Below are 18,181 nucleotides of genomic sequence, written 5' to 3'. Positions count from 1 at the left end.
TACTGTTTGTGTTATATAGAGATACTAGAAGATTATTCTCACTGTGAGTTTCTGATCCACCTCCTAGGATATTGCCCAAGTATGTGGTTTTTGTACAACACGAAGACACCGTCTTCCCTGTCTTCCTTTAGTCCCAAAATCCTTTTGTACAGTCCTCAATTGAGTTGTGTGTTCTCTGTTTATCTAATGCCATACTGTTTGTGTTGAATATGATTTATGATTGTGTCTTTCCATTGCAGGCGGGATTGTAGTTTCCAGTATGGTAGCTTAGTTGATTTGGTAGATGGACATACATTAGTACTTTATCATAGGCTTCGGCTACTGGTTCCCAGTGTATACATGAAGGTATGCATACACGAGTCATTGGGCTGTTGGAATTATATTATATTATGGAAACATTATTATAGTGTATGTAGTGAATACTAGGCCTTTTTAGATGCAACTCTTACTACATTAGGATGAAGGTTATAACTTGCTATATATGTTTGGTTATATTGCAGATTTGGTCTAAGCTTCAAAGAGTACGTACATCTTGCAAACCCTCATTGAAGGCTCATTGAACTTCTAGAAAGACTTGAATGCATTTCTGTCTATTTTGAAATTGTTATCAAGGATGGATATTAACATCTCTATATTTTAGATTTGCGAATGTAGTATTTCAAGATGGAGATATTGATAACTGGTTTTAGAGTACATTTCACTTTCTGGTGATGGACTACATATTGAATGCTACCTTTAGCAGGTTATTGCATAAAAAAATGTACATTGTCTCCATTTTGAAAATGTAGTGTCACGCCCCGAATTTTGAATAACAAATTCAAATCCGAAACATGAATTAAACAACTTAAACAAATAAACGTTCTGAATTTTTTTTTCTCAGAAACAACCTCGCCACTCACGCTCAAATTCAAAACTCGAAGACCTCGAGTTAATTATTACAACTCACTCGTACAAAGTAAATTGTAAAGCTCTAATGAGCATAACAAACCTCACAACTGAAAATCAGAGTATTACAAAGCAGCTACTCTACACGGTTCGATCACCTTCCTGAATTCTCCAGTCCTGTAGGATTATCCGCTACACCGTTTGAATAGTGTACCGGGATTGCAACAACACAAAACCCGGTAAGCTTTTGACAGCCAGTATGAGTAAAAGAAAGAATGGTTGATTTATTATAACACAGTACTTTTAACTCAAGTAACAACCAACAATTTCAACATCCACAAAGAAAACCACAATCTCGATAATCGATCACCAAAATCATTAACTCCAAATCATTTGAAATCACACACAAAGAAATCAAATGAATCACTCATCTCTACTCTTAACAAGATGTCTTTATCCCCACAATACGGAATAATATTTCTCAACTTTCTACAAGTCTCATCCATCACTGCACTTCCCAATTAAACTAATAAGAACATTAATCATGCATAGAAAATTAATTCAGGAAATAACCAACACGCATAAAATCAGAAGTCATAGTAATCCCTGCATATAATTTAGTTCAGGAGATTACATTAAAATCAAACAATAAAATGAAAACGAGAAATAAACGGGAAATCGAACCATAGAAATGATCAAGGAAATAAATAGAGATAATAAACAATATAACCGAAAAAGAAGAAAAGAGAAAAAGAATAGAAATTTAAACAAAAGAATTAACAAGGAAATTAATTAAAAACATCATCAACTCACACTAATAAATCCATCCAAAACTCAACACCTTTTACCAAAAGGACTCTTACAAGTCACATCGTGACAAAATCATAGGAAATGTTAACCTAACAAATCATTATGAAAATCCGGTCCAACCTGGACACGTTGGCAGACAGACTAGAGCTCTAACTGATCGAAATCACTAACCGGGCCAAAGGCGTAATTACGATATATTGCCTGAGGATGCAACCTGCAAACCCCGGATCTTTAGGCCAACCTGACCCTTAGATCAAAACATTTAAGCGAGTCGCACTGGACCCAAAATGTTAAAACAAATCAAACGGAGAAATCACAACCTGTGACTCTCAAATCCTCAGACCACCGGTCGTCAGATTAAAACATTTAAAATGGTCATACCGGACCTGAAAATGTTTCCCAACCCAAAAGGAGAAATCACAACCTGCAACTCCCCAAATCCTCAAACACTTTTCAAAACAATAGAAATACCATTTCCCACGACATATTGTTTCCCGAAAAGTCATACCCAAAAACAATATATGAACTCACTCACAAATATTGTTTGCATCACAACAATTCTACCAATACATATATGTTTCCGACATATGTAAATATTCAATTCAATAATCCACTTACCACAATGCCACACCATCCATATATATATTCCACATAAATATATATATACGTAATTATCCGCTCAGGGATAATCACTAATACCAACTATAGTCCACACAATAAAATCGTGAAATTCATTTTTATAGTTTAAATACATTTTACTTACCTATGGACCGTAGTTGATCAAGCCCATATGATTTAAAACAAATATTTATTTCATAAATATTTTCACACAATTACGACAAAATAAAGTAATTAAATTTATTCGGTTCGTAATATGAACCACGTGAGGTTTACTCACCTCTGATCCAGCTGCGTCTTCTTAACAGCTCAATTAACAATCTCACGAATCGTCCGCCAAATAAATCCATCGATCACCTAATCCAATAATGATCTTAACTTAGCCAACAACTCAAAAGCACACATATACGGGAATCTGACGGTCGGATTCTAACTTATATAAAAATCCGACGGATGGATTCTCACAAATCGCCTCCCGAATCACCATTTCTCAATTATACGAAGATCCAACGGTCGGATCTTCGTCCGTGACCACACAAAGTCATCGGGACAGTCATACGATCAACATATCAAATCTACAATTCCATCAGACGGTCTGATCTTCACAGATCACAAATCGAACGATCGAAATCGATCGAAACTTAAAAATTCATAACTTAATCATACGATATCCAAAAATTACGTGTAATATACCAAAATGATCGTATTGAAATATAGAATCTGAAAATGTACAGAAACCATATTTTTGATCCCCGGAGGTGGCCGGAAAGGGCCGCCGGAGTTAGTGGCAGAGCCGCCGCCGACCACCGCCAATGGTGTCGGGGACGGGCTGCTCTTCTTCCTCTCATCATGCTTAACAATTTTCATAACTACCATGTAAGCTGAAAATGACCGGAAGTGGTTGAAATTACCTAAAACAGTCGAGGTGGCCGGAATTTTTCCAGAAACCGGCGAGAATTTGCAGAAACCGGCGAAGCTCCGATCAACGTAAAAATGTCCTCCTTTCGCTTCGATTCCTTCAGGAGACTTGTTCAGAACTTAAAGACGAACTCACTGGTTCAAGAATCACTCAAAACGAAGCTCTACAGCTCGAGATATCTTGATCGAAAGCGTCGGTGGCCGGAAAATTTCCAGAATCCGGCGAGCTTGAATTCCGACGTAAAAACTTCAATTTCTCGCTTCGATCCCTTCATGAAAGTTGTTCAAAACTTCAATCTGAGTTCACCAGCTCAAGAATCACAAGAAATGATGGTCTGTAGCTCGAGATATCCGGATCGATAGCTCCGGTTTCGTTCTTGGTTGGGTTTGACTTGCAGCCACTGCTACGGGCCACGCCACCGTGTGAGGCTGCTTCTGGGAGCTTCAGGAAGTTGAGGCGAGCTTGTGGATGGATTTTGGTGAGGATTGGTGACCGGTAGCTTGAGATATCAAGCTTGGTTCCAAAACGAGCTCAAACCGGGCGGAGCTTCCCGCCGCTGCTGGTGGCCGTGTCACGGTGCAAGGCTGCCTCTGGCAGCTGCGCAAGGCTGAGACGAAGCAAAAGGAAGTGGTTCGACGCCGTTTGGTGGCCGGTGGAGGTAGAGAGAGACCGAAGAGCCTTTGCTCTGTTTTTCGGTTTCGGTCGAGCGAGAGAGAGAGAGAGAGAGAGAGAGAGAGAATTGTCTGCTTCTTTCAATTATGCAGACATGTATGATGATTAGAACAACCGGCCTTGAATCAAGGTACACCTTACCTTTTAACAAAGGTGTTTGCCACCAAATTTTTTTGAATAAAAAAAACAGGTTATTACAATCTACCCTCCTTAAAGAAATTTCATCCCGAAATTTAAGCGCAAGTTAATTGCTCTCGATTACGGTTAACCTAACCATCGAATCTCCATCTTTCCCAAAACTGTAGTAATCTACAAAGCCACAGCCCTTTGTATAAAAATACATTCCTATGGCCACTAAATCCTTTCAACACGATGTAGATTCACAAAACAACTGCTCAACATCACTCCACATCAATTACACAAAATCATCACGTAGATCATCACTTAGATCTTCACAGAGATTATCTCATAGATCCTCACATAGATCATTACCCTGTACTGGCATACAAGCACAGTAAAGACTCCCACAAAGCGTTTCGCCACTCCATTAGCATCACGGTAAATCTCTATAGTAAAACTTAAGCATGCACTATTCTACACAACAATAGAGATGCATCACTCAAAACAAATCATCCCCAAAAGTACGCCAATAAAATATGTCACCCAGTGATGATGACTTGGGCTTGCTCAATCCTTGGGCTAAGCATTAGGGCTGGTCAATTGGGCCGAAGAAACCGAACCATTCACATTTCGAACCGGCCCGAACCAATTTGGGTTTAACATTTGGGCCTACCATTCGGGCCGAACAATTGGGCTTACTATTTGGGCCTACCAATCGGCCCACCGACTTCCAGCTCGGCTACGGTATGAAATTGTACATACCGTATATATGTATGCATACCGTACATACCGTATATACGTATGCATATCATACAACTGTATATACGTATGCATACCGTACAGACCATATATACGTATGTATACCGTACATACCGTATATACGTCCGTATATCAAGTATATACGGGATCCAAAAATATTTGTAAGAGGTAAGGTTCGAACTCCCGACCTCGAACACGAAGGTTTTGCTCCCAACCACTGAAGCAAGAGCTGCCTTCATTAATATATGCTCACGTGTTATATTTATTATGTCATAAGCGACATAAATAAAATAACGGGGGAGGCAAGGTTCGAAACCTTAACCTGCTGCACGAAACCTTTGTCCCCAACCACTGGAGCACAAGCTGTGCTTAATATAATGTGTACAAATTTTATACTTATTATGTCATAAACGAACATAATAAAAATAAACGAGAGGCGAGGTTCGAACCTCAGACCTCTTGTACACGAACTTTACACTCAACCACTCGAGCACGGCTGCTCACGTTATTATCCATACCAATCCTTTTATTTAAACCAACTGTTTCAACTGTTTCAACAATTCGGCCCAAAACATCCAAAACTGTTTCAGAAACTCGGCCCATCATGTCCAAAACTGTTTCTGAACCTCGGCCCATCAGGCCTCCACCCACAGCTACAGTGATGCCTTGATCCGAGACAGGCCCAAGTACGGCCCACTTGTGTCACGGCTTATCCCTTCCGTGATTTACGGCAGTCAAATCTACTTTCGGCTACAGCTGTCTGCCACAGCGCCTCGAGATTCCCTCGGTCCCCTTACACGCTCTCCACGCGCCAACAACTTTTCCGGGTTTCAGGGCGACTTTAATCCAACGCGTAGAATGAATCACAGGAATCGTCCATCCAACGGTGGAGATCTGCTCACCTCGCTCTATAAATAGGTGCATTCTGAGGGCGCAACTGTTCACTCCAAAGGAACGAAAATCTCTCCTGAGTTCCAGCCCCTCTCTCCCAACTCTTCAGCTTTCCTCTTCTTTCAAAACTCAAAACATTTCTTCTTCGATTCAATCCTTCTCTTCTGATCTTCTCTCCCATCTAGTTGATTCAATCCCATCTTTCCTCTGAACTTTCAGATCTCTAACCCACCATCATCATCCTTAATCCCTTTAACAACAACTCCTTCAAACACTCGACAACTTTACTCTTCGATCTTCACATCCCCTCAACCCATCACCATGGAACCACGAACTCTGCAACTGATGGAGCTACAAACCCAGCAACAAATCGAGGATGGAGGAAACAACCAAGCAGCCAGGAGTAGTGCCAACACAGATTTCTGGCGAAGCCGTGCCAGGTGGGTTCCTACTCCAGATCAAATAAGGATCCTCAAGGATCTTTACTACGACAAGGGAGTTAAGACCCCAACTACAGAGCATATTCACGAGATCTGTCTCCAGCTGCAACAGTATGGACAGGTTGAGGGCAAGAACATTTATTTTTGGTTCCAGAATGTCAGGGCTCGAGAGAAGCAGATGAAGAGGTGCAATCAGGCTGCTCAAGTGCCCATGGGAACTAGTTCTCCTGGTACTGGTGGATCCATTGATCTCAATTTTGGGTCCACTGGTTCTACTGGTGCTGGTGGATCCATCGACATCAATTTTGGGCCAGCTGGTGGATCCATTGACATCAATTTTGGATCCACTAGTTCTACTGGTGCTGGTGGATCCATTGATCTCAATTTTGGTTCCACTGCTTCTACTGGTAATGAAGGATTTATTTACTTAAAATTTGTTTCATAATCTTCCTCACCCTTCAATACTAATACCAGTACAACTCTTTTGGCACAACAGGAGGACAATCTTCCATGGAACAACGAGGAGGAGTTCGCCAGGAGTTTGAAACTCTTCCTCTGTTCCCCGTGCACGGCGAGGACGTCTATGGTAACCCGAAGACTACTTCCGAGGAAGGTAGCGCATATGATTACTATTTCGGTGGCTCAGGCGGTTACAACCGTGGATCTCCAGTTTCTCTTGAGCTCAGCCTCAACCCATCCGGAGCTACTGATTAGGCTTAGTATAGCGTAGTTCCAATTTCCTTTTTGTAATATTAAATCAATAAGATGGTGTGCATGTTTTCTTTTCTTTTTGTTTAACCAACAACAACACCAAGGATCGAACCTTGGTCACCCAATACTATTTTCAAAACCATAAACAACTCTACTGCACACATCTCTCATAATGATGCAATAAAAACAATCACTCAAAAAGAATCCAACAATCAATTAAGTCGCATCGAGGTCTAGCTAGTATCGTCTGAGTCAAACCAAACACAAACAATTTCGTCGCTAGAATCAGGGATTAATAAAGCTAAACACTTCCTGAGTCAGCTGGGAAAAACCCACATCCTTAGAGTTACTCTTATTACTCTTATAAAGTCTCAACCATTCCATCTAAAAACATTTGTACGTCCAACTTAAGAAGGCAAAATTTCTATCAATTCATACTCGTATCCACATTCGATACTTGCATAGGTCAACATCATGCCTTCAACCAAACACTTCAACATTCAAAAGAACCGCACTTCCATAAAACAATTCTCATTGACTCAACAGAGTTAAATCCGGAGGTTCCCATTCCTCAAAGATTGTAACTCGCGGTAACTGAACTTATTCTAATACGAACCTACAAGACAACTTTACGGTTCTAAGTACTACCTCTTCGAATATCCATCATCTAAGAAGTATAGTATGCTTGGCTAATACACGTATAACACTTAAAACACAGTATAAGTCAAATACAAGTCCATATTAACCAAGTTGTTACTACAGGGAAGGTATTCACGTTCCTAAAACGACCTAGCGGCCTAAACAACTCCCAACACTCACGCATACCCAATGACTTAGCCAATACCGAAGAGCACACGATGGGGATCCGCTGCAGACGGGCCATCACTCGGAAAGTATTGACACATCACCAAATATGCACCTTACGCTCTGATACCAAACTGTCACGCCCCGAATTTTGAATAACAAATTCAAATCCGAAACATGAATTAAACAACTTAAACAAATAAACGTTCTGAATTTTTTTTTCTCAGAAACAACCTCGCCACTCACGCTCAAATTCAAAACTCGAAGACCTCGAGTTAATTATTACAACTCACTCGTACAAAGTAAATTGTAAAGCTCTAATGAGCATAACAAACCTCACAACTGAAAATCAGAGTATTACAAAGCAGCTACTCTACACGGTTCGATCACCTTCCTGAATTCTCCAGTCCTGTAGGATTATCCGCTACACCGTTTGAATAGTGTACCGGGATTGCAACAACACAAAACCCGGTAAGCTTTTGACAGCCAGTATGAGTAAAAGAAAGAATGGTTGATTTATTATAACACAGTACTTTTAACTCAAGTAACAACCAACAATTTCAACATCCACAAAGAAAACCACAATCTCGATAATCGATCACCAAAATCATTAACTCCAAATCATTTGAAATCACACACAAAGAAATCAAATGAATCACTCATCTCTACTCTTAACAAGATGTCTTTATCCCCACAATACGGAATAATATTTCTCAACTTTCTACAAGTCTCATCCATCACTGCACTTCCCAATTAAACTAATAAGAACATTAATCATGCATAGAAAATTAATTCAGGAAATAACCAACACGCATAAAATCAGAAGTCATAGTAATCCCTGCATATAATTTAGTTCAGGAGATTACATTAAAATCAAACAATAAAATGAAAACGAGAAATAAACGGGAAATCGAACCATAGAAATGATCAAGGAAATAAATAGAGATAATAAACAATATAACCGAAAAAGAAGAAAAGAGAAAAAGAATAGAAATTTAAACAAAAGAATTAACAAGGAAATTAATTAAAAACATCATCAACTCACACTAATAAATCCATCCAAAACTCAACACCTTTTACCAAAAGGACTCTTACAAGTCACATCGTGACAAAATCATAGGAAATGTTAACCTAACAAATCATTATGAAAATCCGGTCCAACCTGGACACGTTGGCAGACAGACTAGAGCTCTAACTGATCGAAATCACTAACCGGGCCAAAGGCGTAATTACGATATATTGCCTGAGGATGCAACCTGCAAACCCCGGATCTTTAGGCCAACCTGACCCTTAGATCAAAACATTTAAGCGAGTCGCACTGGACCCAAAATGTTAAAACAAATCAAACGGAGAAATCACAACCTGTGACTCTCAAATCCTCAGACCACCGGTCGTCAGATTAAAACATTTAAAATGGTCATACCGGACCTGAAAATGTTTCCCAACCCAAAAGGAGAAATCACAACCTGCAACTCCCCAAATCCTCAAACACTTTTCAAAACAATAGAAATACCATTTCCCACGACATATTGTTTCCCGAAAAGTCATACCCAAAAACAATATATGAACTCACTCACAAATATTGTTTGCATCACAACAATTCTACCAATACATATATGTTTCCGACATATGTAAATATTCAATTCAATAATCCACTTACCACAATGCCACACCATCCATATATATATTCCACATAAATATATATATACGTAATTATCCGCTCAGGGATAATCACTAATACCAACTATAGTCCACACAATAAAATCGTGAAATTCATTTTTATAGTTTAAATACATTTTACTTACCTATGGACCGTAGTTGATCAAGCCCATATGATTTAAAACAAATATTTATTTCATAAATATTTTCACACAATTACGACAAAATAAAGTAATTAAATTTATTCGGTTCGTAATATGAACCACGTGAGGTTTACTCACCTCTGATCCAGCTGCGTCTTCTTAACAGCTCAATTAACAATCTCACGAATCGTCCGCCAAATAAATCCATCGATCACCTAATCCAATAATGATCTTAACTTAGCCAACAACTCAAAAGCACACATATACGGGAATCTGACGGTCGGATTCTAACTTATATAAAAATCCGACGGATGGATTCTCACAAATCGCCTCCCGAATCACCATTTCTCAATTATACGAAGATCCAACGGTCGGATCTTCGTCCGTGACCACACAAAGTCATCGGGACAGTCATACGATCAACATATCAAATCTACAATTCCATCAGACGGTCTGATCTTCACAGATCACAAATCGAACGATCGAAATCGATCGAAACTTAAAAATTCATAACTTAATCATACGATATCCAAAAATTACGTGTAATATACCAAAATGATCGTATTGAAATATAGAATCTGAAAATGTACAGAAACCATATTTTTGATCCCCGGAGGTGGCCGGAAAGGGCCGCCGGAGTTAGTGGCAGAGCCGCCGCCGACCACCGCCAATGGTGTCGGGGACGGGCTGCTCTTCTTCCTCTCATCATGCTTAACAATTTTCATAACTACCATGTAAGCTGAAAATGACCGGAAGTGGTTGAAATTACCTAAAACAGTCGAGGTGGCCGGAATTTTTCCAGAAACCGGCGAGAATTTGCAGAAACCGGCGAAGCTCCGATCAACGTAAAAATGTCCTCCTTTCGCTTCGATTCCTTCAGGAGACTTGTTCAGAACTTAAAGACGAACTCACTGGTTCAAGAATCACTCAAAACGAAGCTCTACAGCTCGAGATATCTTGATCGAAAGCGTCGGTGGCCGGAAAATTTCCAGAATCCGGCGAGCTTGAATTCCGACGTAAAAACTTCAATTTCTCGCTTCGATCCCTTCATGAAAGTTGTTCAAAACTTCAATCTGAGTTCACCAGCTCAAGAATCACAAGAAATGATGGTCTGTAGCTCGAGATATCCGGATCGATAGCTCCGGTTTCGTTCTTGGTTGGGTTTGACTTGCAGCCACTGCTACGGGCCACGCCACCGTGTGAGGCTGCTTCTGGGAGCTTCAGGAAGTTGAGGCGAGCTTGTGGATGGATTTTGGTGAGGATTGGTGACCGGTAGCTTGAGATATCAAGCTTGGTTCCAAAACGAGCTCAAACCGGGCGGAGCTTCCCGCCGCTGCTGGTGGCCGTGTCACGGTGCAAGGCTGCCTCTGGCAGCTGCGCAAGGCTGAGACGAAGCAAAAGGAAGTGGTTCGACGCCGTTTGGTGGCCGGTGGAGGTAGAGAGAGACCGAAGAGCCTTTGCTCTGTTTTTCGGTTTCGGTCGAGCGAGAGAGAGAGAGAGAGAGAGAGAGAGAATTGTCTGCTTCTTTCAATTATGCAGACATGTATGATGATTAGAACAACCGGCCTTGAATCAAGGTACACCTTACCTTTTAACAAAGGTGTTTGCCACCAAATTGTTTTGAATAAAAAAAACAGGTTATTACATGTAGCGACACACTTAGTGATCAAGTTTGTTAGTTATTAACATCAAACTTAACAACCTAGAATAATTGCCAATTTAGTTACCAAATTATCAGTAATATGGTCACTAAAATTATGCAATTTAGTGATCATTGGTATCACAATTTAGTGATGCACATGTAGGTCACTAATGTCATTATCAAGAAAGATAGTCCATAGCTTACCAGCTTCAGTCCTTCAATTTCAATTACTCTGTGAATCAATGGCAGATCCTAAATCAAAGAGTATTTCTTGTATCTGCTTTCAATTCTGTAAATCAAACATATGTTCTTACCTTAGATAGACTATAGTCCTTGTATAAATCTAGGCTTTGTACTGTAAAGCAATTATCAAATTCAAACAGATTATTCCAATCTCTTCCTCTGTTCTTTAAACAGATCAAGAAAGAAGGAGAAGCCAGAGAGATCGAGATGGAGAGCCAGAAGAAGATGATTGTTGTTTTTGGGTTAGTTGCTGCTGTGTTTTTACAGTGTGTGGCGGTTGAGACATCGCATGTGGTGGGAGATAGCGTAGGCTGGACCATACCACAGAACGGCGCACAAGAGTATGTCACATGGGCGTCTGATAAGAAGTTCGTAGTTGGTGATGTTCTGGGTATGCATGTTTCCCGTCTCTAGCTTCTTAATTTCACTCATATATCATCACCATCATCTTCTTCTTGTTGTTGGGCATTGTTCAATGATCAGTTAGCTAACCCACTCGATCTGTTCTTAACTATCAATCGCAGTTTTCAGCTTCGCGACAGGCACACACGACGTGGTGGAAGTACCCAAAGCATCCTTCGACTCTTGCAGCTCCACCAACCCAATCGGCAGCACCATCACCACCGGCCCGACCAACATCACTCTCACCTCCTCCGGCGAACACTACTACATCTGTACTTTCGGCCTCCACTGCGAGTCCGGCCAGAAGCTCGCCATCACCGTCTCAGCATCCGCCTCCCCTTCTGCACCATCTCTATCTACCAACCCTGACGACACGTACTAGAAAAATGGCTATATGTCATTTGACACTCTTTTGTATTTACGGTATTATTTGTTTTCTATATTCATCGCTAAATAAAAGGCTAATTTAAATAAGGGTGCGGCTATTGCCACCCTACAATTTTCTTAGTCACCCTACAAATATTTGAATTATTGAAAGACTATATTACCCAAGTGCAAAATGACTAATAAGTACACTAATTTTCTAAAATCCAAATATGTAAGAAAAAAAATAAATATATAAGTAATTAATTAAATACAAATACTACTTAATTTCTCATTGGATAATATTAATCTTTATCTTCTCAACCCAAATTTGAATTTATTACTATTTTTTTGTCTTTTTGTTGCTTCCTCATCGTTAATTCATTATTCAATTCACAAAACCATTACATTTAACTTCATCAAAATCTTTGCAATATTCTTTGTGAACACTAAAAGTAAAAATTTAAAACATGAAGAAAAAAAAAATCAATCTCTTCTTCATTGACCATAGTTGCAAATTTACGAATCTTTTTACATAGATTGAAATAGAGAACATTGAAATTCTTGATCAAAAAAAAAAACATTGAAATTGAAAGAAAAAAATTAAAAAATGGGAGTAAATCAGATTATGATTTTATTAGGAAACTTTAATAAATTTTAATTTTTTATGAGTATAAATTAAATGAGAGATTTTCATTAAAAATATTTATTTTCTAAACGATATTCTTGGAAAGAGAAATGGGTTAAATAAGTAAATTTAATAATTGAAATTAAAATGTAGAGTGTAATGGGCAAGTACGGTGAACAAAGAAAATGGTAGGGTGGCAATAGCCGCACCCTTTAAATAAACATCTTATATACATACAGTTAAGGGTGTGAAATAATGTTAACAAACCATTTTTTATTTATTTATTTTTTTCTGTTTTTTTTTGGGGGGGGGACTTATTTCCATGATGTTGCGTTTAGAGACCATCAAATTCAAATGGTTACAACCAATTACGTACCAATGGCTTGAGCACTGAGCATCCGCTTGATTGATTCATCTACGTACTCATCAACTGATGGACGTCCCCTGTATAAGCCAAGAATATGTTAAATAGGAAAAAGAAAATATACACGTAATGTTATGGAGGAGACCGATTTTAACGGTATAAAAAACTCATGCCTGATAGAGGAGATCGACCGGGTTACGTTATGACTTGGGACTTGTTACAGCCATAAATAGATCTCCTATTTGTTCCCCAACACTACTAAATGATCGAGCAAAACCTTGATGGCCCCAAGAGTTGGAACCCACGTAAAACGACGCCTGAGCCGCCGCGACTGGACGGAACTTCCGGGCGTCGTTATGGAGTCGATACTGTCACGTCTCGGAGACATTGAGTCCCTGACGGTGGCTGAGATGGTGTGCAAGACGTGGCGTGAAATCTGCAAAGACCCTATGCTGTGGCGCACCATCGACTTCATGAGCAACCATACAAAGTTCATGTTCGGGCCGCCGTTGCGTTACGATATAGTGAAGATGTGCCGCCGCGCCGTACACCGTAGCTCCGGTAGTTTTGTCTATGTCAACGTCGACTACTTTTTGCAACAACGAACTGTTAAAGTATATCACCAACAGGTTCGAATTATTAATTTTTATTTTATTTTATTTTATAGAAAGCATGTTTTACTTTGTTCTCGTTCTCTCTATATAATACATAGAGCAAATTCAACAAATGATATTCTCTTTTTCTTAAGTAAATGAACCGTGATTTTGAACCTAAAAGATGTACCAGTGAGGAGTTCCTCCTCAGAATATGGGATGTCTTTGAAGATATGGGGGTGATATATATCACATGAATTTAACATTGCTGATAACAATTGGCAAACGTAGTAGAGAATGCATACTCGATATACACACGTGTAAATATTGATGCATATAGAAATGTTAGAATTCATATATGTATATTTTGCAGTGATTGTGTTGGTCATTTAGAAGTTTAATTGTACGAAGGCTAACATTGCTTTCTTCTTAACCTCTCATACAGTTCAGCTGGCTTTATTAGACACCTCAGTTTGTTCAATTGTGGCATTATAACTGATGAGGTGTTGTGTGAAGCAGCTTTGAGACTTCCAGTTTTGGAGGAACTTGACATTTCGATGTGCAAATTCGCCAGTAAAGCTCTACAAGTAGTTGGGCGCTGCTGCCCTCTTTTGAAATCATTCAAATTTAACACCCCGAATGGAAGAAAGTCTTCCAGGCAGTATTATAGCGACGAGGATGCAGTTGCTATATCAGTAACCATGCATGGTTTACTCCTCCTTGAGATCCGTAGGAATGAGCTGACTTGCAATGGCTTGGCGACAATTCTTGATTGTTGTCTTCAACTCGAGATCCTTGATTTGCGCAAGTGTAAAAACCTGAGATATATGAGCACAGATTTGGAAATAAGATGTGTTGAAAGAATTAAGAAGTTGTGGCTCCGCGGCCCGATCGATCCCTCTAGTATATCGGACTTGAATTTGGTGGGCAAACCATCTTATTAATTTTTATTTTAATTTGTTTCTAAATTTCCCGGTCAATGGTTTTCTTTTTCATGTGCATTATTTTACCATGAGTTTTTTTTTTTTCTTGAAACGGGATTTAGAACCCAGCCTAACTGGGAGGCTCAACCCCACGCCCGTAATTATTTTTACCATGGGTCTTTTTGTTCATGAACTTTGCTGCTGATTCTTTGTTGTCATTACCATTAGGCTAAAAGGTAGACCACTAATCAACCCAGATTTCATAAGTAGAGGTTGGTCTGGATTGTCATTCATAGATCGGTACAGAGTATGTAACCGATGTAAAAGGAAATTTCTATAAGTATGTTACTTTAAACAAACAGCAAACATTGAATCAGCAAATCACACTACTAGCAAAATAAGCAATACACACAGATTTTATACATACTGACTTTCACACTGATAAAAAATCAGTGGCTTTTAGTTTATAGATATAGATATCCGTGTGAACTAAAAATTGGGTCCCACATAAGCACATGCTCACACTATTACTCACTGAAATCAGTGTGGCTAAACTTTCTCACAGATGTCTGTATGTACCAAATATTTAACTTATACTGATATCTGTGTGAATTATTTTATACATAGATATTCGTCAGAAATAATAAAATTATAATTTAAAAAATAATTTTCATTGACACAGTCATCTGTGCAAATGATTTTTCACACTGTTGTCAGTATGAATGTGGTAGTGACACTGATATCAGTATGAAGGTTCACACAGTTTTCTGTAAGAAGTGTTACTTTTCCCACAGATATATGTGCCAATATTTAATTAATAGATGGATGTGATAAAAAAAAAAAAATTTGCATTTCACGGATATCAGTGTGGATTGAGAATAAAAACGATCAGAGAAACAAATCATACACACAGATATCCGTTTGCAGTATTGTTGTTAATACTCACAGCTGTCAGTGTGAACCCTAATAATAATTGTTAATTGCCCCTAAAGCTGGTCATTCATAATTACCTCACACTACTAAAATTGCATTCTGTATTAATTTATATTAGAATTCTAATAAAATGTTCCTTGACTGACACATATTATGAATCTTTATATTAGTTTAGTAAGTAGAGTTTGCAAGAATCACTACCTCTATCTCTCTCCCATCGGATAACTTTTTCCAGGCTCTTAAAAGAGTTGTTGTCGTTTTAGTTTCAGATGTTTATCTTCTCATTTATCTCACAAGTATCTCTTTGTCTCTCTCTCAGGAAAAATTCAGTTGCTATTTCTTTCTTGCATGTGGTTAAATCGGGTGAGGCCAATCTCATCTGTTTAATTGGCTAAATTTATCGATCAATCATTGGGTTGCGCACAAGTTTGGCTTTCAGGAGAAGATAGATTTGTTCAAGAAGGAGATGGTTGTGCCTTGAATCAACTTGGTGCCAAGATCGGAGCTCGTCCTTCATCGATTCTAGATCTCCAGGTAAAGGCACAAATTCATGACCTTATTTTGAATTGATATTATATTTATTTGCTAACTTCTTACTATTGTTTGTTTACTTGTAGAATGAAAGAAACAGTAGATTCAGATCGATCTCTACTGGGAAATCTCTTTGAAGAACAATGAAGAAATTATGCGGTTTGGATGATTTTCTATTTGCCTATGTAAGATTTCTATACATGAGTATCCCGTCTCTTAATATCAGTAGATTCAGATCGATCTGAATCTACTGATATTAAGAGACGGGATACTCATGTATATACTCATTTCCTGTGGATCTAAGATCTGATGACAATGAAGCGGATGAAGAACAGATCTGGAAATTATGACTAATTGTGATTATTTAATTAATCTTTAAAGTAAATTAAGAAAAACAAAAACATCCTCAATGGTATATTACTGTAGAGATAGGTCCCGTAGAAAATACATCAGTTCACACTGATATTAAATACTAAATATTTTCAATGGTATTCTGGTGTAGAGATGGGGCCCGCGAAACTTCACACTGATTTTTTTATCTGTGTGGAAAGACCAAAGGCCACCCCCCTCAAATGGGACAGAAATCCATTCTGTGAGTGTAGGGTGCCTATTGGCTTTCCCACACAGATATCAGTAACTATTACATATATTACCTACTGATTGCAATCAGTGTGTATAAGCAATTTTGCTAGTAGTGTCACAAATGGGGTTTTCTCTAGATTCAATAGAGATTTACATTAATATTGAGGCCGGGTCACGGGGTTGACTGAGTGGATTAGTATTGAAAGGAAGTCGAAAGCATATAATAAACTATGAGCGTATATTATTCCAATTTCCTAGTTCAACAGTCGGTTTCCTCATATTCGTATGTGTCTTGATTCGATCCCGATCGCCTAGGTCAACCAAATAAAGTTAATTTTATTAACTACACCCTTTACAATGGTAAGATTGTCAACAAAAGCAAGTTATAGAGAAATAGGCGTTAGATGTAAGAACTACATTATTTTCGGGACTTTTAAAATGAGATTTGTTTGTCTCATTACTTAAAAAAATTAACAAAAAAAATTTTAAAAAAAGAAGGAAAATAAAAAATGCTTTGGATCATCACAACAGTTGATCGCTCAAAAGGCCAACATTTTTTATTATTTTTTTTTTTTTTTACGACACAAAAGGCCAACCTTATACCCTGCCACAACCATCTATTTGTTATAAGCGACCCTTCAAACTTCACATCGCACTTGATATTTATGGACTACTGAAGGAGAACTTCAATCAAAGCCACCATTGTACTCTGCCAGTAACTATCTTGTTCATCATGTAAAACAGGATTGTTCACAAGGGAAATGATGCATAGATTCATAGTCATACTAAGCACCTTTTTATCGATGCCTCAGGGATTTTACATTTATAACTTTTCAACGATACTGCAGAATTGCAATATCCACTCACATGGACTACTTTGTAAAACAGACACTGCCTCTATACATCTCAAATCAACTAATTGGGCACCACAGGGTTCAGTTGGGTAAACATGAGGTTACCCAGGCCAACAATAGGGAAGCTCAGCACGGTGATCAACTCCACAGAGTTAAGTATCCATACCATCTCTGACAGCATAGCGGCATTGAGAAACGCTCTCTTGTGCTGGAGATCATACTTCAACACAAATGGATATCTACCTCCATCACTCTCAATCTCGCAAACCCCGGGCTGCACAACAGTTAAACAGGGGATCAAATAAATAACATGATAAGGAGTTGCCACTAATACTTCAATCTCGAACACATGAGCTGCCTACAGAACAGATGATAAGGAGTTGCCACTAATGCTTCAATTTCAAACACATGAGCTGCCTACAGAACATGACAATGTTCATAAATGTAAACTTCGGTTCTTATTTTTTTTACGTACATATACTTTGCTAGCTTCATATGAAAGCTACAAGAATGAAAATCAGCAACAGAACGATTTCTAGCTGTTACTGCTAATATACCAAGATAATCTTCCAAAATAATGATAGTGACAAGTACATTAATGCTCTACAAAAAATTGTAATACATTTTTCCAAGAAAAAGTCACATCCACCTCTAACCTCATTGAAATTAACAATCTTAGAGAAAATTGGGCT

At 38.6% G+C, this 18,181-nt stretch overlaps 2 protein-coding genes and 3 long non-coding RNA genes across 6 annotated transcripts in view; 2 read left to right on the top strand and 3 right to left on the bottom strand.

Moving 5' to 3' along the window:
- The first annotated feature begins 235 nt into the window (after window positions 1–235).
- Window positions 236–705, top strand: LOC133714553 (uncharacterized). Its single transcript, XR_009848708.1, has 2 exons — window positions 236–345; window positions 501–705. It is a non-coding gene; the product is annotated as an uncharacterized LOC133714553 (long non-coding RNA).
- A 126-nt stretch (window positions 706–831) lies between these two features.
- On the bottom strand, window positions 832–3,773 carry LOC133713684 (uncharacterized). Its single transcript, XR_009848193.1, has 3 exons — window positions 3,225–3,773; window positions 2,594–2,670; window positions 832–1,077 (listed from the first exon to the last, which is right to left on the bottom strand). It is a non-coding gene; the product is annotated as an uncharacterized LOC133713684 (long non-coding RNA).
- Window positions 3,774–7,807: 4,034 nt separating this feature from the next.
- On the bottom strand, window positions 7,808–10,749 carry LOC133713580 (uncharacterized). The gene is made up of 3 exons (XR_009848122.1): window positions 10,201–10,749; window positions 9,570–9,646; window positions 7,808–8,053 (listed from the first exon to the last, which is right to left on the bottom strand). It is a non-coding gene; the product is annotated as an uncharacterized LOC133713580 (long non-coding RNA).
- A 597-nt stretch (window positions 10,750–11,346) lies between these two features.
- On the top strand, window positions 11,347–12,193 carry LOC133713641 (umecyanin-like). The gene is made up of 2 exons (XM_062139676.1): window positions 11,347–11,707; window positions 11,841–12,193. Exons 1-2 carry the CDS (start codon window positions 11,524–11,526, stop codon window positions 12,098–12,100), a joined length of 444 nt encoding a protein of 147 aa, XP_061995660.1. The 5' UTR covers window positions 11,347–11,523; the 3' UTR covers window positions 12,101–12,193.
- A 5,155-nt stretch (window positions 12,194–17,348) lies between these two features.
- LOC133718758 (uncharacterized) overlaps window positions 17,349–18,181 on the bottom strand; it is a 53,202-nt gene continuing 52,369 nt past the window's right edge. For both annotated transcript variants that reach the window (XM_062145631.1, XM_062145633.1), the window contains one exon: window positions 17,349–17,763. In XM_062145631.1, the coding sequence (XP_062001615.1) occupies window positions 17,551–17,763 (213 nt within the window). In that variant the 3' untranslated portion in view covers window positions 17,349–17,550. The remainder of the gene's footprint in view (window positions 17,764–18,181) is intronic.

The sequence above is a fragment of the Rosa rugosa genome, chromosome 6, assembly GCF_958449725.1.
Source record: "Rosa rugosa chromosome 6, drRosRugo1.1, whole genome shotgun sequence".
Classification (NCBI taxonomy): Eukaryota; Viridiplantae; Streptophyta; class Magnoliopsida; order Rosales; family Rosaceae; genus Rosa; species Rosa rugosa.
The sequence above is the reverse complement of the archived record's forward strand: the minus strand, read 5'-3'. Positions and strand labels throughout refer to the sequence as shown.